Genomic DNA, 27,699 nt, shown 5'->3' on the forward strand with positions numbered 1-27,699 from the left:
GGAAAGACAATGTAAGTTGAGTCTGCAGTTTTTCTGCCCATGTGGTTTTTCGCGTCAATACTGGTGTTCTTTTTCATTACTTGGGCAGCGAAGCTTTTGAGGGGAAACAAGACACACCAGAAAAAGAAACCAAACCTACCACAATCGCAAATGATGACTCAAACAGTGACCCGTACACGTTAAAAGCCCGCGAAAAGTAAGATCCAACCACGGGGGAACAGGTGTGCAACAAGGTTGCGCGTCTGCGTTCGGGTATCTCCCCCAAATTGACATGCAGACTGCTTGAATATTCAGATATGGAATTCTTTGGCAAATAGCGACACAGAGCCATAAGTTGCTAATTACAACAGAGAAACAAGTAGCGTTTGTGTGGATGCATTGGCTACTGGTTTTTTCAGTGAACGCATGCCTGCGCAAGTGACTAACGGACCTTTTTCCAGTAGCGTAGCCCTCTCGCGGCGGCCGCCCGAACCACACTTGGGGGATTATAGCAGAACACGCCCCTTTTTTTAGATGCAGAGCATCTGATTCACTCGCCTTGTCCCTCCGGCGTCGGCGTCGTGGTCGTCGGCGTTGTCCACCCCTCTGCCATTCTCCTCGCCGCGCGAGCTGCGCTCTCCGCCGCTCTCCGCCGCTCACCCCCTCTCCTCTCCGATAACTCCTCTCCTCTCCGATGTTTTGTTTTGGTTTTCTGTTGTACTCACATTTGTACTCCCTCCCTGTTATGACCCTCAAGCGAGGGTTGACAGTATTAATAAATAATAATAATAATAATAATAACGAACACTCTCGCGCGAGGGGCATTGGATTGGATTGGATTGGCTTGGCTTGGCTTGGCTTGGCTTGGCTTGGCTTGGATTCGGTTGGATTGGATTTGGATTCGATTGGATTAAAGTGGATTGTGTTGGATTGCGTTGCGTCATAGCCGCGGCACGTTGCGTCATAGCCGCGGCAGACGCGCTGGGGCCGGCGCATGTGCAGTACTCTCTCTTCCGCGGTTTCCTCTCCTTCGGGCGCGCTGCGCATATCACCGGTGTGCCGTTCTCCGGAGAAGCAACATCCACGCTTGGCTCAAACACCTAGAGTCCACGCCGCTTTACAAGTACGCCAACGTCGTCATCGACTGGGACCAGCTTACGCAGTCCCCTCAACGTTATGAGCGCTATAAAACGCGTTCCCTTCGCCGCTCCGCCTATGCGTCGCATCTACACAGGGGTTCCCGCGAGGGGAGGTGGGAGTTTATTTTCCCGCCTGCCCTGCGCCGTCAAGGAAGCCGTCTTAGGCGCCACGCGTGGTTTTTGTGGCAGAGAAATTTTTTGATGGCAGCCGTAACGCATACTTGTCGGCCGCTTTCAGGGCTTAGAAAACGGAGCAACATTTAGCTGGCTCGGCGTTCGCAACCGGCTAATCCAATATGGCGTCGTTTTGTTTACATTTTGCCCCCAAATGGCGGATCAGTCGCTGGGAGCGAGAGTAGCGCATGCGCAGAGCGCTACTGTGGCGATGTAGACATGGCGGAAATGGAGCACTGATATGCCATCGTGTATACCTGTTCGCGCAGCGCACTCCGCAGTGGCCGGGGCCATGCTGTACTGGACGTTCAGCTGCGTGATGCCCTTCCTGATGTTCGAGCAGGCCGGAGGTCAGGGCTACTACTACATCAAGCGGAAGGACAAGCTCATGACGTCCATCTTCCCGGCCATGAGCCTCCACTGGAGCTTCCGTGTTCTCGAGCGCTTCGAAAAGTTCGGTACGCTCTCCCCTTGGAGCGACCGCCTCGAGCGGATAAAAGAAACAAATAGACGGTTTCTAACATCGAGGATTACACTTGATGCGGAAAACGTTGTGTGTAGAACGTGGCTTTTGAGTCTCCAGGCAGCGCACCTTAAGCGGCCTGTAGCGTGTATAGGCGGCGAGTACAAATGTTGAGGTAGTTAGTTAACCAGCAGGTATCTTTTGAAATACGAAGCCAATAAGAAAAACAATATAGAGGTTCTGCTCTGCGCAACGGTGCGTCAACAGAGAACAAAACGAGTGAAAATTTAAACCAAATTATGTCGTAACTTCTGGCGAAACAAAATGAAGGCTTGGGAGAGGTACGCGCAAAAATTTAAGTAGCCAGTGGAAGAAAGACGCAAAGAGGGCAATGAGGCACTTCATAAATGTTTGACTAGATGGCAAAGGCAAGCACTTAAAAGTGCTTCATTCATAAGACGATAATTTTATCAAGTTGATCGATTGGTATTGTTTTAGAATTACATTTGAGAGGCCTGCGGATGGATAAATAAATTTGAGCAGCCTCAACGGTCAAGCTGGAGAAGTGGCTCGAAAAAAAGTTAGTGTTCATCAAAACGCATCGTCGTAGGGAATAGGTAGAACGACACAATTTTCGCAAGACAGAAAACGTTCTTAGCCCTAAATTGTAGCGCACAAAATATCGCTCAGGAAAAAATATCCGAAGTAAGAGTATAAACACATTTAGTTCGGCGTATTATTGCGATTTAACTTTACTGCTAATTGTCGTAAACTGCCCTAACGCACTTCAGTTAAGTTCCACTCGCTTCCTTGTAGTCGACAATAGATCGGTTTCGGTCGGAACGTGTTGTTTAGTTAGCATAGTTGACCCGTTCTTTTTCTTAGCACGCAAATCTCCTTACCCCTTCCTTTATGATTACAATATTTAAACTATAAAAAAGGAATTTACAAGCACGCTGGACTAGGTCTACAATAATTTTTCGACGCGAAATAACCTTGTCTTATTTGTAATGTTGGTTTGCTTGCTGAAGTTAACTCATGGGCAATTATTTAACGTGCACAGTGTACTGGGATAGTTGAAGCCACCACGGAGCGAGGCGTTTCCGTGATTGTTGGGACATAATCTGCTTTCACAAAAAACGTGAGAAAAAGCTGCCGATGCCACGCATCAAGCGCAATATACATTCGGAAAGCGCGCGCGCCTTGACATCCGGCACCGTCGCTTCGTCGGAACGATGCACGCCGGTCCTATATAGGCCACCACCTCCCCTAACCTCGGTCGCAGTGGACCACGGGGCGAACTGGGTGAACTTCAACGACCGCGCCGAAACTCCCGACAACGTGACGCTGGCCGAGATCGTGATGATAGGCCTCCTCTTCGACTGCTTCCTCGGCGTCGTCATCTGGTACATGGACAACGTGTTTCCCCTCGGGCCAGGCATCCCCAAGCCTTTCCTGTACCCTTTTCAGGTAGGCACGACGTCTCGACCCTTGCGACCGCCAACCAGAAGCCTTGCACTGAGGAGAACAACCGTGGGGGGAGACAGGACAAACGATAACGCACTCGATAGTCATTTGTCGGGGTTACAGCGACGTCCGTTGCAAAGATCCACGAGCGGAAAGCTCATTTTATAAATTAAAGCAAGTGCGGGTAACGGTCTTCCGGTGGTGGGAGAGGCGAACCATGTATTTCGTACGTTAGGCCTAACATTTCACGATTAATCTTAACATTGTGTATAGCCTTATCGTAGAGCTGCGATAACCGGTTCACGATGTTGCACATCAGAGCGTGAAGTTACAGGCCTAACGTCGGGCGATCGCACGTCCTTGTAAGCTGCAAATTACGGGTGGCTTCGCGAATTTCCGGCGAAACCGGCAGAGTTAGTCTGACAGGGCTGTATGCGAGACGCGCCGCAACGCAGAAAACACTGCTGTAGAAGGTCGGCCGCATCCGCCAAGCTAGCGCGAACTCGGAGTCAAGCGCTGTTACAATGCAAGTTTGCGGGCATTTTATTTCCATTTAACGCTGTATAGTCGTAAATTTCAGCGCCACCGCTCGAAACAAGCATTCGTTTGGCCTTGAAAAACTGGCTCAAAGAGGACGCGCTATGCTCGCCGGTTCATTTTTGCGTCCAAGGTATACTGGGAATTTAAAACTAGCGCACGCTTGCATCATAGAGACCGTGCTTACGTTATGATGAAACTGGATCAAGGAATCGATCAAAACTAAATCGAGCGAGATTCTCAGCGAGAGGTGTTTCCTGCACGTGGTGTTAAGACCGAGGCTTACGAGTGCGCCCCGCCTCATCGAGGTAGCGTGATTGGCGATCGGCTCGCAAATGCCGGACTTCAGCGGCTTAAACTATAGCGAGATGTGAAAAGCGACGATACACTAATCAAACGGGCAGAGTCAAAACGTTGGGCAGAGTAGCGTGGCTAGCGTCCTCAAGCTCTGTCCCGAAACGCGCTGGCTCGGCTCGCCGGGTACGAGCGTTTCTTTACCATTTTACAGCAACCGTCATATAGGGCTTGACAAAAGTTTTCAAAGGAAAGAATTCCCACTGACTCAGGAGCAACAGTGGGTTTCTCCCGATGCGCGCTCGCCGAGTGCGCATGCGCGCAGGGGATTGGGCCGCGACCTAATCTCGTAACTTGTGGCAGCCTCCGCTGGTGAGGCTCCGGTATTCTAGTTCCCTGTAGCTCCGGGAAGTGGCGATGACACTTCGGCCGCGGGCAGCCGCGCAAGCCCGGCAAAACTTTGCGTGTGGGGGGCTTGTTCCGGCATGACGGTCTTTTCGCATAGCTGGCTCTGCCACAGTGCACCAAGCCTCCGTGGGAAAGTGCGGTGCCGAGTAGCTATCGGCTGTCGAAGCATGCGCGGCGCGCCTACACATCACACCGTATTCGCGACCGCGCATGTACCATTGAAAGAGGCGGCTACTGTTTTTTAAAGACGACAGTCTTTCTTGGGCTACTTAAACGCAGAATTTTGTCTGTCTCCATGTCTGCCTGTGACTCGATTCAGCCACCCGGCGAATGTGAAACGTAAGCTGCGCAATAGTCTTATATACTCACAGCCAAATCTCCTTTATTGAAAAAAATCATGGATGCTTGGTTTTTGCGATAGCAAATGAAATACTACACCAACGGCAGAAACCGTCGCCTTCTGTTGCCAGCGCTACTTCTTGGCGGCATTAAATAAATCAAACGGCAATAGCAACGAAAGGTTCCGCTAAATGGGATCCACGTTCCGCTTGGAACACTCGTGGAGTAGGGCAACGTGGTTCTATAAATAGGGTGCCTCGATTCACGCGCGCCTCCGCCGTACGGCTGCGCTGGCATCGAGACACCCGACTTGGAGCAGTGGAACACGGTAAATTTAAATTGACTTGAGCAAACCTCTACCGTGTTACCTAGGAAGGAACGAGTCGGGAGAGGTACAGTATGAGAGGCGAGCGAGAAAGAGAAGGGAGGCCTTTTCTCGGCAGGGGCGCCAGTCGACTATCGTCTTTCGGCGACATTTGCAACGAAAGGAGCAGATACGCGGCCATTTTTACAGCGAAGCTTTATATGCCCTAGATGGCACGCTAGCTTAGCACTGGGGTAACACTTCACTTGGTGATCATGGGGGCTCCGTGATGGGGCCTAAATTGAGGGAAGGAAGGGGGGGGGGATGATTACGTGGCAATGCTTTATGCAATTCTAGGATGCAGCAATAAAACTGTTAGGGAAATGAGGCAGTTGCTGCTTTCACGGAAACTTCCGTATTCCAAGCACGAATTAGTGAAGAGAAGTAATTGTCAGGAGCCTGCCCACGCTTCTTCAGTGATGTTCGTAGCGCGATTTAAATGGTTTAACGTAATTGCGCGTTCAACTTTTGCATGGCTCTGTGCATGCCGGCGCGCAATACGTTAGGATTGTGTTTTTTGCTCCTAGACTCTAAGTAGGGTGGCTCACACACACCAAAATACGAGTGGCTGTCAGTTTGAACTGTCAGTTTCAACGAGTGGCTGTTGACAACGACTTCAGTGAAACCGAGTGAGCCACCTTCACTTTTGCTTTGGCATGGCTACTTTCATCAGTTTTCTTTCTGGTGAACTCGGGGCAGCGCAAGCACATCCGGCTGTTGGTCGTTCTGCGCAGGTCAGCTACTGGATTCCGAGCATCTCGTTCGCCGAGCAGCCGCAGATGACGTTGGAGGAAATGTTAAATTTCGAAGAGGAACCCGCGGATTTAATGACCACTATCGAGATTGTCCGCGCCTGCAAGGTAAGAGCGATTGCTCGTTCTATAGAAATTTTTGCCGACAAATCTTGGCCTCATTTATTTGGCCGTATTTCTCGAAGCCTGCGCCGAAAGAAAATGAACTACGAAAGGAAGTTAGCCAAAGTTGGAGGTAAAAGAATCAAAGTCGGGTCTTCTGTGCCACCCATTCCTCCCCACATGATGCATGCACCTATGGCGAAACTTAGGAGAAAAACTGATGGGCGCCAAGTGGAAAGGGATGTCCGTCCCAGCCCAACCCTACGTAAAAGAAATACATACACTGCAAGCCTCAGGCCGTACGCGTAGACGCACCATCCCGCTCCCACATCCTTTTGAAGAAGCGAGCAAATATGGAGGAAATCATATGCCTCCTTTCTTGGTGAAGATCAAGTTGAACTTGAAACAAGACGGGCAAAAAAGTTCTAGCTATTCGAGCTGCTATTCGAGCTGCTTTTCGCCAATGATGTACCAACTAGCACAGATCAGAACCATTTTTCCTCCTTTCATAGAAAGCCGGCTGTGGTTGTAAACGTGCTCAGTTAACGCTCCATCCGCTTGTATTTTCGTGTACATATATCTGACCTTTACATTTGTGTTGCTGGCTTACTTCCTTGACTAAGCTACTATTTCTTTCTGTGTATGAGCGCTTTATTAATTGGAGCTTCAATCAAAGGAGTTTTCCCACGGAGCACGAGCGAAAACCGTTTGTCTTTTTTTCTTTTTCGGAACGCAGGATTACGACGGTGTGACTGCCGTCGAAGACGTCAGCCTGCGTATCTTTGAAAACCAAATCACCGTGCTGCTCGGGCACAATGGAGCCGGGAAGACAACGCTGCTTAACTTGATCACCGGTGAGGCTGCCACGTCTTCAGCACACGGGCTAGGGAAGCAGTCGCTGGTCGATAGCGATCCGAGGCACATCATACGTTTCAATATTCGGGTGTGGGAACCTCAGGCACCTACTGCAGCAGTAGTAGATGCCAAGAGCAGGTGGGGCGTATGCACCTCCTCCAAGGGGTCATTCCGGACTGCTTGGCGTCATGCAAAGCGCATGCTGCAGAATGTAAAAGTGCGCACTAGGAACCGCGTGCTCTGCGATGTGCCATCTATCAGCCTGCAGCTGGAGCAGATAGAGCTCCGCCCCTACTGCTTCGTAATAAACCCTCATTTCATACGTTGTACGACAAGCTGCAAGCACAGAATTGCATCTACACAATGTCCACATCATCATCATTATCATCATCATCATCATCACCAATGGGGAAGCGGCCGTCTCAAAGGGGAATACTACCCCCAGTGCTGCGGAATGGGCATCCCCATTCCATTCCAATTCCATTCCGAGGAATTAGAACTTGTCGTGATTCCATTCCTTTCAATTCCTCAGAAGTACAGAATTTAGCCCATTCCCATTCCTGGAATGGGCGGTCAGGTCAATTCCATTCCTTTAATTCCTCAGCGTAAAAACGGCCTTAGGCGCTCTATCGAGCTATCGAGGAACGCAACATGAATCTGACGTTATCCTACGCGTTGAAAACTGCAAACGTATGCAAAATGTGCCACTTTTCACCGATTTGGGAGATGGTAGCGGCTTGGTTAGATATCTAGTGCAGAACAACTACCCTTCTAATGCGAACATTTACCATACCTTCCTAACGAAAGTAGAGAAAAGTGCGAAAGCTATAAGTTCGTCCACATTTCGCTGAAAGTGTATTCAACCAATCGCCAAACATTCAAACTCCCAAATCGCAAGCCAACAACGAACCCATGCGACGATTTCTCGTGCACAAGTAACGCATCTACGAACGATCGAAATGTACACGGTTACGTGTTCTATCAGATAAAGATATACTACGTATTGCACTTTGTCTTCATGGTCGACGCGTGTGAAGTCTTATTTAGAACTGTTCTTTTTTCGCTATTTTCAAGTAACCTTTCTGACAATGAAAGCCCGGTTTTAGAGAGAGAGATAGGAAGACTTTTTTTGCGGTCCCCGGTTTCACGCACGCACCGTGCGTCCAGAGATGTCAGCAGAGCTTTTCGGTAGAGCAACCGGTATATGTGGAAATGTAAAAATTTTTTTGACAGAATGCCATTGGTCCCACAAAGAAAGCTTTCGCTCTAAAAGGTGGCAGTGTCACACTGCCAGTTTTTACATAATAAGTAGCTAGATCCCGCTACTCATTTTGGTGTTTGCATGTTAGGTTGTTTTTACGGTTTGTTTCTGCGCGACGCGAGGTGAAGCAGCTATTACGTAATGACAGTTTCGTTGCATAGTCTGTCGCGTTCTGTCGTGCTATCTGCTTTGCGTACCATCATACCAGCGTAATTAGTATACTGTGGATAACTCACAGGAATGTCGCGCGGAGCTTTCTCACATGTACACGCATTCTAAATGCTTACTTGAACGATTTCAAGTAAATTTAGAGCATTGAGCACTAATGCTACTGTACCAACTCGAGAGACTGGAAGGCAGCGTCAAAGAACACCGTTAAAAGTTTTGCATTCACAGTATGAAAGTCACCACCGCTTCCACGTTGACCTCCATTTCGCTTGGTTATTGCCCTTGCACTACCTCAGCCCAATCCGTTCAATACAGGGCATTATTTATGAGCCCTTAATTTAAAGTGACAGAACCATATTGTGACGAGAGCCCTGGCAAAATAAAGGAGTATGATCAGGCAGTTTGTTTCCGTGAACGCGCCACCACTATGCACGAGGACCTGATCAAAATTTTGAAATGAGGCCTCCGTATACCTGAATAGTGGCGGTGCTCCAACTTTCACGCCGACGACTAAGGCTTCAGTAATCAGGTACGTTTGTACTCCGGGCGCAAAGGCCCCATGCACAGAAACACACCAACCAAACCACGAACCAGTTTGGAACAACTTGAGGAGAAGGCCGCACTTTCGGATCGAAGCAGAGCACGGTGTCTCACTGCAGAGAGCTGATCAAAGCACTCGCAAACAAGGACCCTGCTGGAGCCGGAACTGTTTGAAACAAACGCCCTTTGGCAGCTGTGTCTTCCGCATTGTCGTATTTAATATCTTATGCAAGCGTATATCACAGCTGCCCACTACCGTACCACAGTGTGGAGGTAGAAATCTCAGTAACACATCCGAAGCTCGCTTCTTATGCCTATGGCGGGTGCCGGGCACGCAGGGCCCACACCCACAATTTTATTTTTACTGCCTTGGTTTTGATTTGCTGGAGCCCCGGGGCCCCGCTGCAACAGACGGACAAAAGGTCCACAGGTTGGCGCCGCATTCCCGAGAGATGCCTACCAGGTGGGCTTACAAGCTACAACGCTATTCATTGCGCGCCGGGCACGGAGGGTGGGCGGAGAACGCCAAGCAGACTCCTTGTTTCATGTTTCATGTTTCATGCGTGAATGCTTTATATTGCTAGTTCCAAAGTTTCGCAGCATCTACTTGCTGTGAGAAACATCGCGGCTTCGGATGCGCGCCGTTCGTATTCCCCCCCTCCTGCTTCTCGATGGTATTCCCCGCTGGCTGGCCTGGGCACACGCCTGCAACTGACACGCCGGTCTGCCATCGGCGCCACGGACAGTTAGTTGTACAGAGAAAGCTCTGCCTCAAAAAGCCTGCCACAGCAGGAAGAGCGGACCTAACATCGCCACCAGCCCGCCGGCCAAACGCGCTTGCGCTGCTCGAACTTCAGTTGCACCAGCGCTGCCGCAGGCTGCGGGGATTAGGCTACTCGAGATGCCGGGTATTCGTTCTCGTTTTCGTCGCCGGTGCTCCATTTGAGATATACCGACGCAGTCGTCGCCACTGACTAATTAGTAGCCGGACAGCGCCAGGGATCACTATTCCATTCCCATTCCATTCCGGGAAGAACGAGGTTAATTCCATTCCCATTCCATTCCTCCAGCCATTGTCCTCATTCCATTCCCATTCCATTCCGGCACCTCAAAAAGGTGGAATGAATCCGGAATGATTCCAATTCCGGAATGGTAACTCCGCAACACTGCTACCCCCAAAGGTAATATTCTGAGGAGGATTGCTTCCTGCACTTCCCTACGTTTCGATTCGAGTTTTAAGTCTCCCAGCAGGGTCGGCGTGAGGTGTAGCTTCCGACAGGATGAAAACCCCTTTTCGATGGTATGCAGCAGGAGTGGCTGTGAGGTCCACAAAAGGGAAAGTTCCGAAATGGGTTTTAACACGGTGTGAACAGTTCTTACGGGTTCTTTTACCCATGCGTGCGTGCTTGTGCGGTTAGCCCGCGATGGACAATAAATGGTGCGCGTCGACCTCCTGAAACATGAGCGTTCTCAAAAATGAACGTGGCGACTGGTAGGTAAAAAGAGCCGTCATGAAAGCGGCCGGGGGGAGAGCGCACGAAAGGACAACAGAGCTAGCAGCCTCGTATACCTAATAAGATGGAAAGAAAGCGTCGTAATTTATTTTTCAGTTAAATTATAGTACTCCCCCGCGCCACATTTGTGAGGCATCCAAGCGCCCGCATGAAATCGGCCAAGAATGACTGGGTCGCCTTGCAAGAGGAGGTATCGAAAACTTTTCCAAACCGCTAGGTAGTGGTCCCTTTATTCGTTGGCTTCTAGGTCGTCTCCAGGCATTTGTTTCCTACTTCGTTGCCATGACGACAGGGAGGCGCGGTTACTGTCACTAAAAGCCACCACTTTCTTGAGCGACACTCCTACACTAAGGGTTTTCTGACCTGAACCAGGAGGCTTGAGATATTCCAGGCACTCGTCAGGCTTCGATGGCTGTTACCTTCATATACCACTATGACCATCATCTATTAGTATAAGGGACCATCACACCTATATTTTAAGCTATTGTAGTAAAGTTATACGCATGCTGTAAATTTAGCTTGTAAGGCTATGTTCAGATCCGTCTTGGGCAGTAACTAGTTACTCGTAATGGGTTACTGGTAACTAGCTACATTTTTCAGTAACTTGTAACTGTAACTTGTTACTTGTAAGTTAGAGGAACTTTTAACTGTAACACTGTTACTTTTTATACAGTAACTGTAGCGGGAAATGCCGTTACAGTTACTTCCTTTGTTATAAAAATTGTTCCAACAACAACACCCGTTAAAGGCCGACATGCAGATCGCGCTTTCCTCTTTTCCGGAATTTCTTCGTTCCCAACAGTAAAGATGGTTGTGGTTCGTTTCCCGAAGTCCGGTGTCGATCAGGAACCCAATCGCCCGGGCTCCGGTTGATTTGGCAGGAGGCTAGCAGGGCGATGATGTTGAAGTTCTTGGAGATGGCGGTCGAATTGACGAACTCGAGGCGTTGAGGTTGATTAAATGAAACGAGGAGTTTATATACAGCTATTTGCAGTAGGAAAACTGGGTACATGAGTAGAAAAAGGAAAAACTTCAAACTTCAGCTACACGCTAGCTCCAAGTGCGCATAAATCACTCGAGCTCCTCACCTTCGTCTAACTCTCCTATTCTCGGAGCGTACACAAACCGCTCGAGAAACGACGGCCGAGACTCTGTCTCGCCGCAAGATCCGTCTAGTTGCCCGTTACGGCGCTATACCCTAAACCTCCGACGCGATCTTAACCTCTAGCCTTGGGGGCTCCCAAATCCCAACCTAGCTTTAACGGTCGCGACTCCTTGTCCCGCCGGGAACTGCCCAGGTCGGCGCTTCGACGAGAACGATTTCTAACGGCCAAGTTCGGCCTTATAACACCTCGAGATCACACTCTCTCGGGAACGCCCCTGTAGCGTTCGCACACGCGTAAGGGAGTGCCCAAATTCACGTAGACAGCTGTCACTCAGCGTGCTACGGAATATTCAATGAGTCGCCGCCATCTTTGGGTCAACGGACCGCTCGCGGGCCAGCAAGCGCGTACGACCCCGAGAGGTGAGGGCGAAAGGCGCGACTGTGCGTCGTGCTGACCGGGGCGCGTTAACAATGGAGGCTCGCGCGGCGCTCGTCCCGACGTCGGTAATCACACCTCCCCGGCGCTTCTCGGAATCCGCGCCGCGTTTTCAATGGGGGATTATCCCCGTGGTATTCGGTCGGCCAGGCAATCCGTCTCCCGTGCGCGCCGTGACGAATAGGCGACGGCTGCAGCGTAGAGTCCACCGTGCTGAGCCACCAGACAGAGTGGCGGGTTCTCACGCGCCGCCCGGGCGCTTGGCCCCTGACCTCATCAGTAAACCTTACACCAACCTTTCACATTTTCACAAAACGGAACCCTCTCAGTTTAGTAGAAGTCGCTAAGACAGTCATCTTCTCTGCATCAGACTGAGGTCGGTTTTTAAGGTGGTTTCTTAATATTGGTCTTTTTATTGAGTCGAGAGGAAACAAACAAACAAACAAAACTGGCATGCAATTGACGTCCGCCGAGGAGGAAGATGTCCTGCAACTGCAATTGTAAAGAAAGACCACCACAGAAGGGCCCACCGAGAACTGGGCACCCATAATGACACCACAGGTACATAAAAAAAGTTGGTGCAACGAAATTAGGTGTACACACTTATTGTTGGTGTGGGGATGAGTGTGCCCCCTTTTATGCTCCCTTCGTACAGAGTTTAACCACGTGCAACTTCGGCTACTCGCGTGTCTTTGTACATCTCAAATAAATGAACTATCCTTTGTTTTGGATCCATTACTTAGATTTATACAATAACGCAAAGTAACGACGTTACTTTTTTACAGTAATTGTAACAGATTACTTTTGTAAACTTTGTAACTGCAACTGTAACAGTTACTTTTTTGGCTTAGGTAACTGTAACTGTAACATTGTTACTTTTTACTGGTAACGTGTCCATGACTGGTTCAGATTACCAACGCAAAAGCCATATCGTGATCTATGGAGGTAAAAAAACGGCGTGCCACGCAGTTCGGTTGGCTGAGACGTGAAATGACGTCATTCTTTTAAAGTTATTACAACAGTTGCGGCAACAGTATGAAACCGGCCTAACAAAGGCCCACCGAACAGTATTGGCGCTCCAAGGCAGTGGATGCCCCCTTGCACCATGAACATAATACTACGGCCATTCCCATTCAACTTTAGAATATTTCGCACATTCCTCACTAAAACATTTTTTTTCTCTTTTAACATTAATCTATGCTTAGGTGGAATTCTAAATAGTGCCCGCTGCTGGTGAGTTCACTGGCGGGTTCGTAGCACGAGCTTTTGAAACCAATACATACGCGCATGGTACACCGCACCTGTGAGGCCGACATTAGTGAGGCCGTCATTTTTGGCGTTTATGATACGAAGTCTGAGCACACGGTATTTTATCATTCTAGGGTATACCTGTCGTAGCTCCGCGTGTTGTAATCGATGAGCGCAGATTTGTTTCAGTACAGTGCGCGTTTTACGACGCCTGCGCGTATTCGCAAAAATGCCTTTTTCTTCGCCCGTCCGCGGTCGTCGCCGTGACTGAGTGCTCCCATGTCCGTCCACCACGTGATCCCGCAGGCTTCCTGGGGTGCAGTTCGGGGCGCGTGCTGGTGGGCGGATACGACACCAGGACTTCCACCCGGGACGCCCGAGACAGCATCGGCTATTGCGCCCAGGACAACATTTTCTTCGACGACATGACCGTCGAGGAACATCTCATGTTTTTCGCCATAGTACGCATTATTTCACGAGAAAAATGTCAAGGGGGGTGAGGGACGGATAGCTTGGTGCGCAAGTTGCACGTTAGCGTTCTGGTAGCTTTAAACGACGGTTCAGACATAAAGTTTGAAACGATCGCTGCACTGTTTTTGCTTTTTAGGACCCCGCCTTTCGCGGCTTTTGTTGATTTTCCTGCCTTTCAAGACACTTTTCTACGTTAGTTTACATGGTATACAAGAACGTAAACGCCGCAGTGTAATGCCGCACTTTATGCATTGATCCCAGTGTGCGTTTGCCAACTATTTTACTTATACTCCGGCTACACTAGGGTCCGAATTTCATTTGAATCAAATGTCATTTGACTCAAACGGGGTGCACCGAATGCCAATCAGAATCCGCTGTGCTACACTACAACTTCGGTGGCATTTGAAAGCTTTCACAATTACTCGCCGTGCTGTAGTGGCGCTGTTGGCACCCCGTTCAGTTTTCGTATAATACAACAAATTTAGGAGCAGTCTAAGGGACCAAAATGATATCAAATTAGAAGAGGCACCAGTTTTAACTCCAACGTGGTGGCTGTCTTGCGTAGTAGCTTTTTTTTTTTTTTTGCGGCTGACCCACTGGTTTTGAGAGTATGAAAATTATGGCGATTTTATATTTTAAGTAAATGAACAGTGAACAAAGTTTCACAAACAAAATATTTTGTTTGTTTTACGTACGGAAGTTTATTTTTTTATTGCCGATCGAAGACGCTGCGCGCGAGAGTGCCAGAAATGCTAGAAATGGCATTTGAAATCCCAAATGTCTCTCTCGGTGCTCATTTGGCTCGAATGTCATTTGAGCCGAATGGCATTTCAAAACTTAGTGTAGCAGCACCTAGTGTAGCAGAGTCAAAACCTAGTGTAGCAGAGTCAAATGACATTTGGTTCAAATGACATTCGGACGCTAGTGCAGCAGGGGTATTAGATGCCTTTTATTGACGTGCGATGTTTAGTTAATCATCGAATGTAAAGCCTACTTATATACTTGTTTGCCACGTCGCAATAAACGGCTTCCAAGTGATAAGCTGTGACTTATACTTGCCCTCACCTCATGTGCACCGGATGGCATCGACGGCAGCGTACGCTGTGGCGGTGTCACTGGAGCATATGATGTGAAGCTGGATGAATGATGGCTTGCGAATGAGAGGGGAAGGCCCAGTACGCCGACGGAAATTAAAAATTACATTTCCGCCGAGAAACGTTGCCAGCTGTAGCCATACTAGGCGATGTCATTAACATAATAAGACTTCTTTTTTCTAAGTGGGGTACCGTATTTTCGCGCGTATAACCCGCCCCTGTATATAATCCGCTCACCCCAGTTTCAGCCCGCCGGAAAAGAAATAAAATCCTCGCGCATTGCCCGCACATTTAATACAGGAAAGGCTGCGCTAAAGCTACTGCTCAAGCAGCACATCACATACAATGTAGACAAAAAAGCGTATATTTAGCAAGTATAATACACTGACTTCAAAGTGAAAGTCACAATTCACTCATTGCCACTGCTCTCGCTAGAGTTACCACTTGACCCGCAGTCCTCACTGTTGTACACAAGGTCATCTTCGTTTCCATCGAGGTTCTTTGTGATGCAGCATGTTTTGAAGTTTTTTTGCACCATCTCACCTTGAATCGCCCTCCATGCCTCGGCAATCCCGTTGCAGACTAGTGCCTTGGTAGGCTTAGTCAGTGTTGCTGCGTAGGAGCTTCACTGCACAACGAACATTGCCGTGAAGCTACATTAAAGGAAAATTCCCCGCGTATTATCCGCACCCCTAATTTGCCGCTAAAATTTTCGCATTTTTGGCGCGGGTTATACGCGCGAAAACATGGTATTTTTCTGAGCTGTTGTAGGTCGAGCCTTTTCGTAAGTCTGCTGTAGGTCGTGAGTCACGCAGAGGTAGGAGCAGGTTCCCAGACACCGATAGAGGGCGCGGTGGTCTCGCAGGGGCGGGTTCTTCTCCCTCCCGCCACTGACGCTTAGCTGCCGTTTTGTTTGCGTTAACTGTTTTATCTATAGACATTAACTGTATAATTTATAGACGTTAATATAGGCGTAACTGTATAACTGTATAGACGTTCTAGCCGACACAAGAAAAGCACGGCTAAGCTGTTTCAGCAGATTTCGCATTGGGTGGAACTAATTTTTTCTTCGTCGGCGTACTTTGTCCCTTCCCCTTCGTTTTATGCGACTGTCACGCAGGTAGAGCTCGATGTTACTACGTGATGCTTGGTTGGGCTACTAATGATGTTAAAATAAGGGGCACTTAGACAGCAGAATGGGTAGTTCCTCTGTTCCGCCACAAACTGAACTAGGCGGATTAAGCGATTATGTAAAAGGATTGCTTGGCTTCATGTAACGGGAAAAAAAGAAATTGTTTCCCATTGCGTGAGAGCGGTTCTTATGGCCTATTGCGTGCTCGCGTTAGAAATGGCCGCCAAATATGGCTGCACTTCAGTGACATTATTAGTACAGGAACTCGTTTCAAAGAGCCCTACATGTCAGACCTGCTGTAAGCGATAGCATGCGTGTGGTTGTATGCTTCTCCCGGATCTGTTTGTCGTGCCAAGCTCGGGTTAACCGAGGTTGTTGGACGACCTCTGGGGAATGAACAAAGGGTGCTACAAATGTGGCAGGGCTGAACGGCGTGTGTGCGCCGTGCAGCTTGCTTGGCCGTGGCCCTGCCCTGACGTGCCCAAACACAGCTGGCGTTTCTGACCGCGTGTGAACCAGAGCGGTGCTGCCAGGCGCACCTCCAAGAGCATTTATTTGGGAAAAGCATGCTTCAGGCCTGCCTGTAAGCGTAGAACGTTATGGGCGTCACCAATGGAGTTGTCGGCTGGGAATGGATAAAAGAGGGTTCTCTTCTGGCTTCCCTTGCGTTCTCGCCGGGAGCGTATTGGTGTGGCTGTGCTGCGGACTCTGTCAGGGGCTTAACCGCATTGTTATCTACCTCCAATCCTGACGTCACTTGCCAAACATGACTCGGGGGTTGGCCCAACTATGAAGCACCTAGTGTGGGAGTGTGCCGGTCTTGAGGGTGTTTGCGCGCGTCATCGCCGTCAAGTGCCAACGTACGAGTACTGGATAGCGCCACCACATGCAGCACACGAACGTCGACCGTGTCCTGCGTTCCCTTTGGGATTTCGCACGCGAGGCTGACATCACGAGACGAACTTAATTTGACCCCATCCTTTCCCTGCGTCCAATCCTTATGGGCCTCTGTGCCAGCCCCTGTACTATTAAAGTTGCATGTATCTATTGCTATCTACTGAATGGGCGTCAGGAATACCATTCTCACTGTCCTGGCACTTGCGCAAAGTGTTTCCTTATTTGTACGTAATTTCTCACCGTGCCGGAGTTTTCTGTCCGCGTAGCGAAACTTCGCTCTCGGAGAGCTCTCGCTCTGAAAGTACTGGCGGCTGTGGGAGGTTGTGGGGGAGAAAAGGGGTTATCAGAAGGAAGAGGCCAAAACAGGTTGGAGGGAATGGCTTCAACGAGGCGAACTTTTCATGGTGCGCTACACGCATTAGTTAACGCAGTTGTGTGTAGCGAGGTACCAAAACTCTTGCCAAACGATGTAGTGAATGCAAAATCATTAGCGCTGAATTGCCGAGTGGATACTCCGGTATTTCGGGTTTCGCCATAGCGCCCGGCTGTATACTGCGGAAATCCGGTATCCTCTAACAATCGTTATCCTCTTCACCTTACGTCTTTTTCTTTGCCGGGCAGAGCCAGGAGTAAAGTTTGTCATTATGAAAGAACAGAGCAGCTCAAAATAAATACCCTCACCCCTTTTTGATGTGTCTCCAGTCTCAGCCATTTTTGAAATGCTCAGATACCTCCCCCCCTTCGCTGCGGTCTCCCGACTTTTCATGTTGCTAGGTTGGCATCTCTGCAAAAGCTGCCTCACTTTTGCCATCACTGTGACGCAAATATTTCAGCGAGCCAGTATTTGAGAAGTAGCAGCAGATGAGCATTACGGCACACCGGCGACTAATGCACCTCTTAGAGGCACAGAGCATCTCTTAGGGGCTGAGGAAAGCGCGCGGGGGTGGGGCGTTTCACCAGGTTCGAAATGCTGCCTCGTCCGGTATAACGCCACCGGATACCACGGGAGGAGGCTGTTCTAGATAGGTTCAACCACGCTAGGTGAGGCTCCCTGGGACACAAAACAGCATTTCCTCACCAGACAAGGACTTGGCAACCCTGGTTGAGTACAATGATTATACAATCACGCTATCGGCCTTAAGGCACTCGATAGGCGTTGCTGCAGATCTTTGGGAGAGGCCTTCGTCCTGCAGTGGACATAACCAGGCTTAAGATAAAGATAAACTGGCGCCAACCCGAGCGTTTCTTACCTGTTCTTTTTTCTTTGCGTCGTCGGGCATGTGTGCCATCTCATGTTTACGAAGATGACGCAAGATTGTCGACCTGCGGAGTCGTCTGATACTTTCGCAATTATTCATTCACACACACCAATCCCTCGCACCTCGAACGGCGCTCCACAAGTCAGCAAGGTGCAGTTCTCGGGGCCTTCCTGCGGCGAGACGAGGTGGCGTGAATTCTGTGGCTCGCAGGTGAAAGGCGTTCCACTGAAGAAGGCTCGCCTTGAAGTAGTGACCCTACTGCATGAGACGAGCCTGTATGAGCACCGCAGCGTCATGGTCATGGATCTATCGCTGGGACTACAGCGCCGGCTTTGCGCGGCGCTCGCCATTGTCGCCACACCGAAGGTATGAACGAGTATTTGCAAACAATGTACAGAGGGGATTTGTAGGTGTTCGCCCGTTGCTGTTCTGACTGCAGCCGCTACCGACGCCGCCCATTCGCTGTTACACTTTGGCGTAGTCACTGTCAGGGTTACCACACTTTGGTTGACTTCGCTCCTAGATGCAGTTCTGGACCTAGAGGTGTGGTTCCAATACGGAACTGCACCAGTCGCACCACTGGTACCAAACCAAAAACCACGCACGCATGCCGAACTTTGTAGCGGCCTGAAACCCACTCGCATTGTTTAAGGAAAGAGGTGCCAATTAACATTTCCCGAGGAACTTTACGGCTGGCCCCGCAGTCAATAGAAAATGAGCTATTGAAGTTCCACCGAGCACGCGTTTATATATAAATGGGGCTCTTCGATTTACAGTCTCGGACTCACCGCGGGTAGACCGCGGGTAGTCCGAGGATTCCCCGAAGCCATAGAGATACATGGGAAAATCGAATGCCGGACTGCTTCTCGGGGAGTCCGCGGTGAGTCCGAGACTGTAAATCGAAGAGCCCCAATAATTTTCGCTAATGCTGAGGTCGCTATGCGTGAAGCTGCCGATGCTCATTTTGAGGACTAAAGCATCATGTTTATGGCTTGTTCACGAACGCACTGTAGGTTCTCCCCTTAAAGGGGCCATGCAGACAAAACACAAGTTTGGTTTATATTCGAAAGATGGCCTCGTTAGAATCTACTGACACCACTTTTAACGCACACTTCGCTCAAATGAGGTATATAATTATGAAAAAAAGAGAATGGCCGTGCGACCCACTATAGCTCATTTCTCGCAGCAGAACATAAGTCATTTGCCCAGTTGTGCGATCGGCTGAGGCCGGCAAAAGCAAACGCAAGTTATGCAGGGGTTATAAGCTTGCCGAAATTAAGGAGCTATTTGCGCTTAAATGTAATGCATATTCATCTTGCAGCAGTGAGTCTGGTGCGTAAGTATGGTACTGGGCGCATTATGCTTCTTTTAGCTGCACAGTAGCCCGCCGCTTTGGAGCTGTCCGCGGAGGAATCCATGGAGTTGTCTTACACGACACTGGCAGATTGGAATAAGCGACGTTGTCTTACGTGACCCTATTTGTGAAGCATACCCCATGTTTCACGAAACGATTACTTCCTGCCGTAACAAAAACATGCCAGGAGCAAATACGGTCAAAACAGCAGCGGTGGAGAACGGTCCGCGGCTGACTATGGTAGCGCCATCAGGGAGAAATGACGTTAAGCAAGGCTGCAGAGCCTATAATGGCGCACTGGAAGTTCGTTTAAATACCCGCCCTCATGACGTCATGGTAAACGCCGCGAAAACACAAGATTTGTCCGGGAGAATGAAAATTTTAACCTAAATTGATTAATTTCTCAGTGAATACGACATCGTTTGCTGCCATGGGGGCACTATAAAACACGAAATGTTTGGAATAAAACAAACTTGTATTTTGTCTGCATGGCCCCTCCATAGAATACAGTAGTCGTTAGCAGCGGTGAAGCAGGGAAAGCTTACGCAAAAACTGGGACCACGTGACGCAGACTGGCGCTCTTTGGCCTCAGACATCCTTACGCCGCTGAAACCCGCATCCAACGAGAAAAATGTCTACCAGCTTACTCTCGTTAGTGGTGAGCGTACAAAACAATTTGGATTGAACCACTGCTGGCGGCGATACTGCCTCAGCTTGTGACTAAAAGCTAACTTAATGTAAGTTAACCTAATCGATAGAGATGTTCGCTGAGAAATTCGGTAGACTCCCGTTAAGACAGCCGAAGGGACCGCAAAAATTTGTTCGTATCAGAAATTCGTCTTAAGAGGAGGTTTTTTGCATTTCGGACGTTACAAGGGCAAAAATGTTGTTTGTCTTAAGTGAGTTCGTCTTAACGGGAGTCCACCGAATATGTTAAGCGTGGTTACTTTTGCAAAACAGAGGTTTATTCGCTTTTCTTCTGTTGAAACCGACCGATTTCAGTCTGTCGCCAGAGACAATCTTTTAAGACCAGGTGGTCCTTCCAGAAATATCGGCGATGGCGCGTGCATGGCTGGCACTATATCTGCTTTCCACCATCGATTTCGTCCGAATGCGGGCTTGCAGACAAGTCGCGTTGACAATGGCTGCGACGATAGCGCTCTTCTAAGAGCAGAGGGTTCTTGCAGAAGCCGAGAGAGGAACTTTAGTCTGGTGCAGCCCTCGGTGGCTGTCTTTGGGGAAAAGCCCCCCGGCCAGGCGCGCAGAGCCGTTCCATACAATTGCTCGGGTCAGTGTGCACCGCTGTGCGCAAGGTTGACCGCGCGACACAATTTTGGCGTGCGTGAACGATAACAAAGATGCCCCTACCACGCTTGTACGTAAACAGTGGCGCGTATCCAAGCACAGAGCGAGCAGCGCCGACTCCTACAGTCTGGAAACTTCGGATACTCCCTCACCTTGAACGCAGGTTGTTATCCTGGACGAGCCGACTACCAACATGGACCCTGACGGCCGGCGCGAGATGTGGGAGTTGCTGCTGAAACTGAAGCGAACCACGGCTGTCTTGCTGACCACGCAGCACCTGGACGAGGCGGACGTGCTGGGCGACCGAATCGCCATTATGGCCAACGGACGCATACGGTATTGCTGCACGACGACTCCCGGCTGCAGTGGGAATGGCACATTTCGAACGCGTTATGCGACGACTGTCAGGGGACACCCGGCCCAGCAGGGCTGCTATGAAGGATGTGATGACAGTAGATAGGGAGAGTAATAGGTGCAGGATTGGTAAGCGAGGATTAACACATGCGTCGAAAGAATTACAGTTACATGCTTTATAGTTAGTTCGCGGTTTCTAACTATTTGGCCCCGTTTTGGGGTCCTTATAGCGATACCCGTATTCGGATACACATTTTCGGATACCCGTATATGCATACTGCTAAACAAGTTTCCCGCTTTCTGTGCTAATATGTATTGTTGATTTAGCATTGCCGCAGATATAACATGACTTAATACAGCAACATTAAATTTTAAGAAATCAATGGAGTCAAGAGTATACCTAATATGATAACACCACACAGGCGTGTACTCGCAATTTTACTCCTACATTAGCAGAGAAGGTCAGAAAGGACTGGTTTTCTGTGCGTTCTCTTTTAACAGCCGAAGCCTTGTTTCATCAAACGCGACAAGAGAGCGTAGTTGTAGTAGTTGTCGTCATTGTCGTCGGCGTCAACACGAATGATACCAAAATGACTGGCGTTACGACGATGCAAAAGAAAAAAAAATGCCGTGGTTTAGCCTCGGTTAACCCTAGTTGATAGCGAAAGCTTTACTGCACTGTCTAGGCCCATTGTCCAGGTGTGGTCGATGTGTGGTTTCGCAATTACAAACATGTTTCCAATGAATACACTGCTTATTCTTCATCTTTTTTCACCTCACGGTGTAAGCCTCGCCGCTGTACGAGCGACCACAGCTGGATGTTCGTCTTCCCCCATCGCACACCGCTCTGCGCCGCTCGTGGCCTCCTGGCCTTCCTTTGTGGCGCGCGCTTATCGCTCATAGTTTCTTACAATAGTCATGGGCCTCCATTGGATGGATGGATGGATTGTGGGGTTTAACGCGCCGACGCAACGCAGGCGATGAGGCGCGCCGTAGTGGAGGGCTCCGGATTAATTTTGACCACCTGGGGATCTTTATCGTGCGCCGAAATCTCGTACACACGGGCGTTTTTGCTTTTCGCCTCCATCAGAAAAGCGGCCGCCGCGGCCGGGAATCGAACCCGCGACCTCGTGCAGTCATGGGCCTCCATTGTAAAATATACGCCCGCCTTAGTTTCGTCATTGGCTTGGATAGAAACGTTTTAGTAGCCGTATATTCAAACACAGTGGCACAGAAATGCACAGAATGGTATGTTATTAATAAGTGGAAAATAAAACAGGCTGTTTTAAAGCTAAGAAAAAAGGACGTAAAGTGTATTTTTGGCGTGTTTTAAATTGTTTAAAGAGCTTGTAAATGTTTTTAGCGTGCCTACGCAAACGTCGCCTTCATAGTGAACCCGTACACCGACCATCACCTACAAAAGTTACTTCATACTAGAATGAAAGAGAAAACGTGGCGTTAACAGTCATGAACGAAGACAAGATAGGACAGGTACAGGCGCCCGTATCTGTTGTATCTTGTCTTCGTCGAAGTACGTTTGGTTTCTTTTTTTCGTCAGCTACAACTTTCGCGGCGGCATATTACCCGCTCAGTCTTGTATTCCTTCGGCTCCGGCATGACCAACGTTAGGTACGATAGCGCACTGCCTGCTTTTTCACCGAACACGCAGTTGCCACGGCTCGCGGCTACCACAGAACAGAAAAAAATTTCGGCTACTTCGTAGCTTGTAGGCGTGCTAATGCATAGTGAAGAAAGCAAATCCAAAAAAACCTCTTAAGAATTCCATTGTCATAGCCCCCCACGACGACGTGGATTCCCAGGTGCAGTTTCCTCTCTAGTATTCTTACAACAAAACTGTTATGCATGATGTTATCGCTGCGGCGGCGGCATCCCCGCCTTCCTCCGCTAAGTGGCGACACGGGTCTAGAATATACTACCCAGAGGCGTCGGCCACTAGGGGCGCTGCATGTCGCCGAAACCCTAGCGCAGGAGCCCTATCTCGTACATACGGGCGTTTTTGCCTTCTGCCTCCATCAGGACAGCGGTCGCCGCGGCCGGTAATCGAACCCGTGTCCTGGTGCTCAGCAGCGCAATGCCTTAGCCCCTGAGCCACCGCGGCGGGTAGACCAGCGGTTGTCCTTGTGTTCCACTTCCTTTGTTTCTTGTGTGTTTTTTTTAAGTTGGCGCTGGTTTCATTCAAGAATAAGCCTCTCTCTCCCCTGCCGCCTGTCTCTCCCCGCCATCGGGCCGCTGCTCCTTGCGGGGCGCTTGCGGAAGAGGGTGTGGTGTGACCCTCACCTCTCAAGGTCAAAACTGGTCACCCCGCGAAGAATGCCCGAGGTAGCGTGGTGTAGCTTTCGCTACAAATTGGCGTGCTCAGTTGAGGACGCCGCGCGCTGTCGCAGCCCGGGTGGCCCGGTTAATTGTTCAGGCGTTGCTGGTCCTCCGGGTGAAGACTGCGCATTAGGTTGCGTTTGTGTGGGAGTTGTACCCGGGTCGCCAGGGCAGCAACCAAGTACTCTAACCGCAGCGATAACCCGGCACCCCGGCAGAAAGGAACGGTGCCATGATGGGCGCGCGTGGTGGCACTGACATGGAACGGGTACGAGCAGAGGGGAACTCTCACTGAGAAAGCTGCCGCGTCAGTGTAAACAGTCGAAAGAAGAATGAACGAAATCGAAAAAAGAGACGCGAATATGATGTAGCAGTAAAGAGGTCTCAGATAATCGCTAAGTGTACGCCTTCAGATCACGTAAGTGCCCGAGGATTTTTTTTTTTTTTTCATCTACATCCAAACTGGGCCGCGGCTGCGCGCAGGTGCGCTGGCTCGCCCACGTTTCTCAAGCACCGCTTCAGCACGGGCTACCACCTGCTCATCACTAAGCTGCCGAAGTGCAACGTGCCGGCCATCGAGACGTTGATGCGCAAATTTGCGCCCAAGGCGCGGCTGCAGACAAATTCGGACAACGAGGCTGTCTTTGTCCTCGGACAGATACTGGGCACCAGACTGCTCATCAAAATGTTCAAGGTATCTTGGCTGCTGGGATGAAAATGGTCGAAATGCATCTAATGTTGTTTGGCGCATGTCTTGGTTTAATTTTATTATAAAACTAAGACTAGTGAATCAATCCCACGGCAACTCTGGGGAAGCAATGCCTCTTGCATGCCCTAAAACCTACCTAATCTGAACTCCGCGTGCCGCTACACTAAACGAACATGGGATTAAGCTGAAAAGCGGGTTAAGTGTTTTCTATTTATTTGCCGGCCTTAACAATAACCATTTCAAACTGGTGGCAGAGTATTTTACTTCACGTCGGAATCATCTGTTCCTCTAAACGGCCGTATAATGAAGCTCTCGTGGTCACTTCTGTCGCTTAGAGCTAAGCAAAAGCCTTGTGTGTCATTGGAAGCTGGTCCGAATGATTTCGGGTTCGACAAAAGTGGTACAAACCCCACGTGACCAAATTAAGGCCAAGAGTGTACCTCAGCCCTCGAGCCACGCATAAGAGAGGATTAAGGATTACCAGTTATTTATTAGTAATTGATAGTAAAGACTAGTAAGGTGGGATTAAGGCAGTTGAGGTAGATTAAGATGGATTAATGTGGGTTATGATATGTGAAGGTGGATGGGGCTGCTTAACCTAAATTAAGATGAGTTATGGTAAATCAAGGTGGATTAAGATGGATTCAGATTATGGTGGCTTACTGACTCGACGTGTAAACGAGTACATAAAAGGCACCCACCACAACAGTACGCAGGCTTTCACCTTGAAAGCAAGTAAGGAGACCTTCATGTCTCGAGTCGTCATTGCGTTCCTGAAGCGTGACTCTTCCCGTCGGTGTTTGGACACGTTTTTGGGATCTTGCAGTTCACCCCACCTGGACAGATGGTGAGCAGCTCAGTTCTCTGTAGTAACGAAGATACTTGTCGTGAATTCCAGGAGTTGGAAGATAAGACCACGGAACTGGGAATCGAGTCGGTTGGCGTAACCGTCACTTCACTGGAGGACGTGCTGATTCGCGTCGGTGAAGAACACCACATTCACAGGCACCACCGACACCCGGACGCCGATGTGAAAAGTGCTGCCTCCAGGGACGTTTCAAAACTCGAACAGAGTAAAAACACTGCAAAGGACGCCAAATCGAGCAGCACGGTCAAGGGGCCCAAAAGGGCTGAGACCAAACGGAGCACGGATCGTATCACTACCGTCAAGGGCTCTACCAAGGACCAGGACACTTCCATGAATGAGCACTTACTCACCCCCTCAGGTAAGTTAGGGTACAGCCGTTTACGTGCGAGTATAGCAATATGGCGAAACAAAGCGCAAGAGACGTTGAAAACGCGTTAAAATCGGCCCGAAGCCTAACCGTGTCGCAGCCGCAAAATGATGATGAAAGCGCTCGGCGGATAACAAAGATGGCGCTCTGAACGATCATAAATCAGGAGACGTAATGGTTCTCACTATTTCCCCGTAGGGGAAACGGCTGAAATGGCCGCTGGAGAAATGAGGGCCGCTGAATAAGCGGTTTGAGGTGCGGAACACGCACGATTACGCTGTCGCCAATTTGCCTGTCGGATACGCCGCAAGTAGCAGCCAGACAGTAGTTTGATAACTGCTCTAGAATGACACAAAAAACCACGGACCGGGATAATTAAAAATTAGCAGTGGCTTAGCTCGGCTATGCCAGGATATACGTAGCGTGAGCTAAGGTTCGGCTGGTTATTCTTAGGTTTCCTGGTTGTCTAGGATTAGATGATTATGAATCCAATCCAATCTAACCCAGTCCAGTCTAGTCCAGTCACTGCTCCTCGCACATGCGCAGCACGGCTCACCAGGAACCACGCGAAACGGCTATCAAGCGGCTCCGGCGCAGTGTCAGACTTGGCTAGTACACTGTAACTTTGCTATTCCGCAACGGAGGCTTACAGCTGGGCGCGCGCCGGCGCCAGGGCGTCTGCTTCGGTTATGACGTCACTCCTCTGGAATGCGCATACCAGCGAATGTGCAGACCCAATACTCTACACACCCGTACTCCAATTGGATTGGATAATCCAATACAATCCGATTAATCCACTCCAATCCAAATCCAATCCAATGCGCCTCGCGCTTGCGCAGCACTGCCCTTCAAGGTCCGCGCGAAACTGCTCAACCTCGGCCAGTGTAGCTTACGCTACAAAAGTTACCAATATCCCCGAAGGGGCGGAGAAAAGTCGCGAGCATGACTGTACATTCTGCCGGAAGGAAACAACCCTATGGGCCGCGTCAGACGATACTTGCGGTTTTCGGGTGTTCGACCGGGCGACAGGGCAACAGCGGGCAAGACTGAAAGCAAACTGGTCAGCATTTTGCTGTCGAAGACAGGTGCAAGAAAGAAAGCTAAATCGAAAATACGAGGTTAAGCGTTATTGTAAAGGAGGCAAGATATTGCACCATTGGTCGTTCGTATGGAGTGTTACAGCTAGGGCGCACAAGTACGGCCCGGGTCGTAGAGGTAGCGTGACTGGCGAGCGATTTGGAGAAGTTGCCTCCGCTCCGATGACGAAGAGACAGGGGCCAAACTGATGCCTGTGCTACGCGGAAACTTTCGATTCAGAGTTGAACGCTCACAAGATCTCCTAATGTCTTTAATGAGGCACTGGATATACAATTGGTTCGAAGGCCTTCGGAAGGTCTTTGACATGGCCGTGCAGCACAATTGATTGATCCATGACGAAGAGAAAGGAACACGGTTGCAGCACACTGGGGTGCGACAACTTGAGAACCCAAGCAGGGTAATGTCCTCGAGCTCTGCCCAAAAACACACCGCCTATGCTCGCGGAACATTGTATTTGATGGCTGTGTTTTGCAGCAATGCGTTCAAGGACGAAACACGTGAGCGGAAAACGACGCGTCTGCGCACGCGCTTCCCGCTTCGGGAACCGGTTTGGCTAGCGGACGCTAGCCGCTTTGCTAGAACTATGCGTAGAAAGCCAAATCGCTCGGACGCACATCGCCTGCCGCTTGAGGGTAGGCCCACTGACGGCCCTTCGTCTGTTTGTTGCAGACACCTTGGTTAGGGCCATCTCGAGCGCGACAAGCAACGAGGCGACGTTCTGCGCTCGCGTGCGGGCCATCGTGACCAAGCGCGCCATATACACGTGGCGCCAGAAGATGCCCCTGTTCAGCTGGTTGCTGCCGCCCTTCCTGCTCTTCCTGCTCTTCACCCTTGAGAATCTTGGCCAGAGCGGACTCACGAGTGCAGTGGAGCACGCGGGCGACGCAATCACCTACACCTTCCCTGGCCTGATCGGACGCTCTGAGGTGGGCATCACCGCGTGAATGGACGCCAACGCTTGTGGCGGTGCAGTCACGAGGTAGCCTTAACGATTGCTCCGGGTACACCTCGATCAAAATTATCTTCGATACGTTTCATGGTGCGGGGGATTGTGAAGGAAAATGCTTTCTCATTGACATCCATTGATGTTCCTTTTTTAAAGGCGAGAGTTCACACTATGTGAGGTGTGTTTATATTCCCTAAGAGTTGGTTTAATGTGTGCGCCACTATGTTCAAACCAACGTTGTTGTGCAAGGGCCTGCAGTGACTGTTTTTAGCGCGCACAAGCAGTTTGCCGTGGCGCTAAAACTGGCCATTTTGTGCCGCGTCCGATGGTCCCCGTGCGTTCGGCCGTTGCACACTTGTTCCCTGG

General features: G+C 49.8%; 2 protein-coding genes across 2 annotated transcripts in view; both read left to right on the top strand.

Moving 5' to 3' along the window:
• The window catches only part of LOC144173819 (phospholipid-transporting ATPase ABCA3-like), a 43,374-nt gene extending 17,840 nt beyond the window's left edge, over nucleotides 1–25,534 (top strand). Inside the window, exons 6-15 of the mRNA XM_077702074.1 lie at nucleotides 1,562–1,750; nucleotides 3,041–3,225; nucleotides 5,899–6,024; nucleotides 6,755–6,872; nucleotides 13,452–13,606; nucleotides 18,209–18,364; nucleotides 20,821–20,993; nucleotides 23,829–24,039; nucleotides 24,953–25,280; nucleotides 25,488–25,534. Of these exons, the coding sequence (XP_077558200.1) occupies nucleotides 1,562–1,750; nucleotides 3,041–3,225; nucleotides 5,899–6,024; nucleotides 6,755–6,872; nucleotides 13,452–13,606; nucleotides 18,209–18,364; nucleotides 20,821–20,993; nucleotides 23,829–24,039; nucleotides 24,953–25,280; nucleotides 25,488–25,534 (1,688 nt within the window). The remainder of the gene's footprint in view (nucleotides 1–1,561; nucleotides 1,751–3,040; nucleotides 3,226–5,898; nucleotides 6,025–6,754; nucleotides 6,873–13,451; nucleotides 13,607–18,208; nucleotides 18,365–20,820; nucleotides 20,994–23,828; nucleotides 24,040–24,952; nucleotides 25,281–25,487) is intronic.
• Nucleotides 25,535–26,947: 1,413 nt separating this feature from the next.
• LOC144174126 (ATP-binding cassette sub-family A member 2-like) overlaps nucleotides 26,948–27,699 on the top strand; it is a 33,928-nt gene continuing 33,176 nt past the window's right edge. Inside the window, exon 1 of the mRNA XM_077702597.1 lies at nucleotides 26,948–27,313. Within this exon, the coding sequence (XP_077558723.1) occupies nucleotides 27,164–27,313 (150 nt within the window). The 5' untranslated portion in view covers nucleotides 26,948–27,163. The remainder of the gene's footprint in view (nucleotides 27,314–27,699) is intronic.

This window comes from Haemaphysalis longicornis, unplaced genomic scaffold, assembly GCF_048455015.1.
Source record: "Haemaphysalis longicornis isolate Haplotype H1 unplaced genomic scaffold, Haemaphysalis longicornis Haplotype H1 scaffold_3, whole genome shotgun sequence".
Classification (NCBI taxonomy): domain Eukaryota; kingdom Metazoa; phylum Arthropoda; class Arachnida; order Ixodida; family Ixodidae; genus Haemaphysalis; species Haemaphysalis longicornis.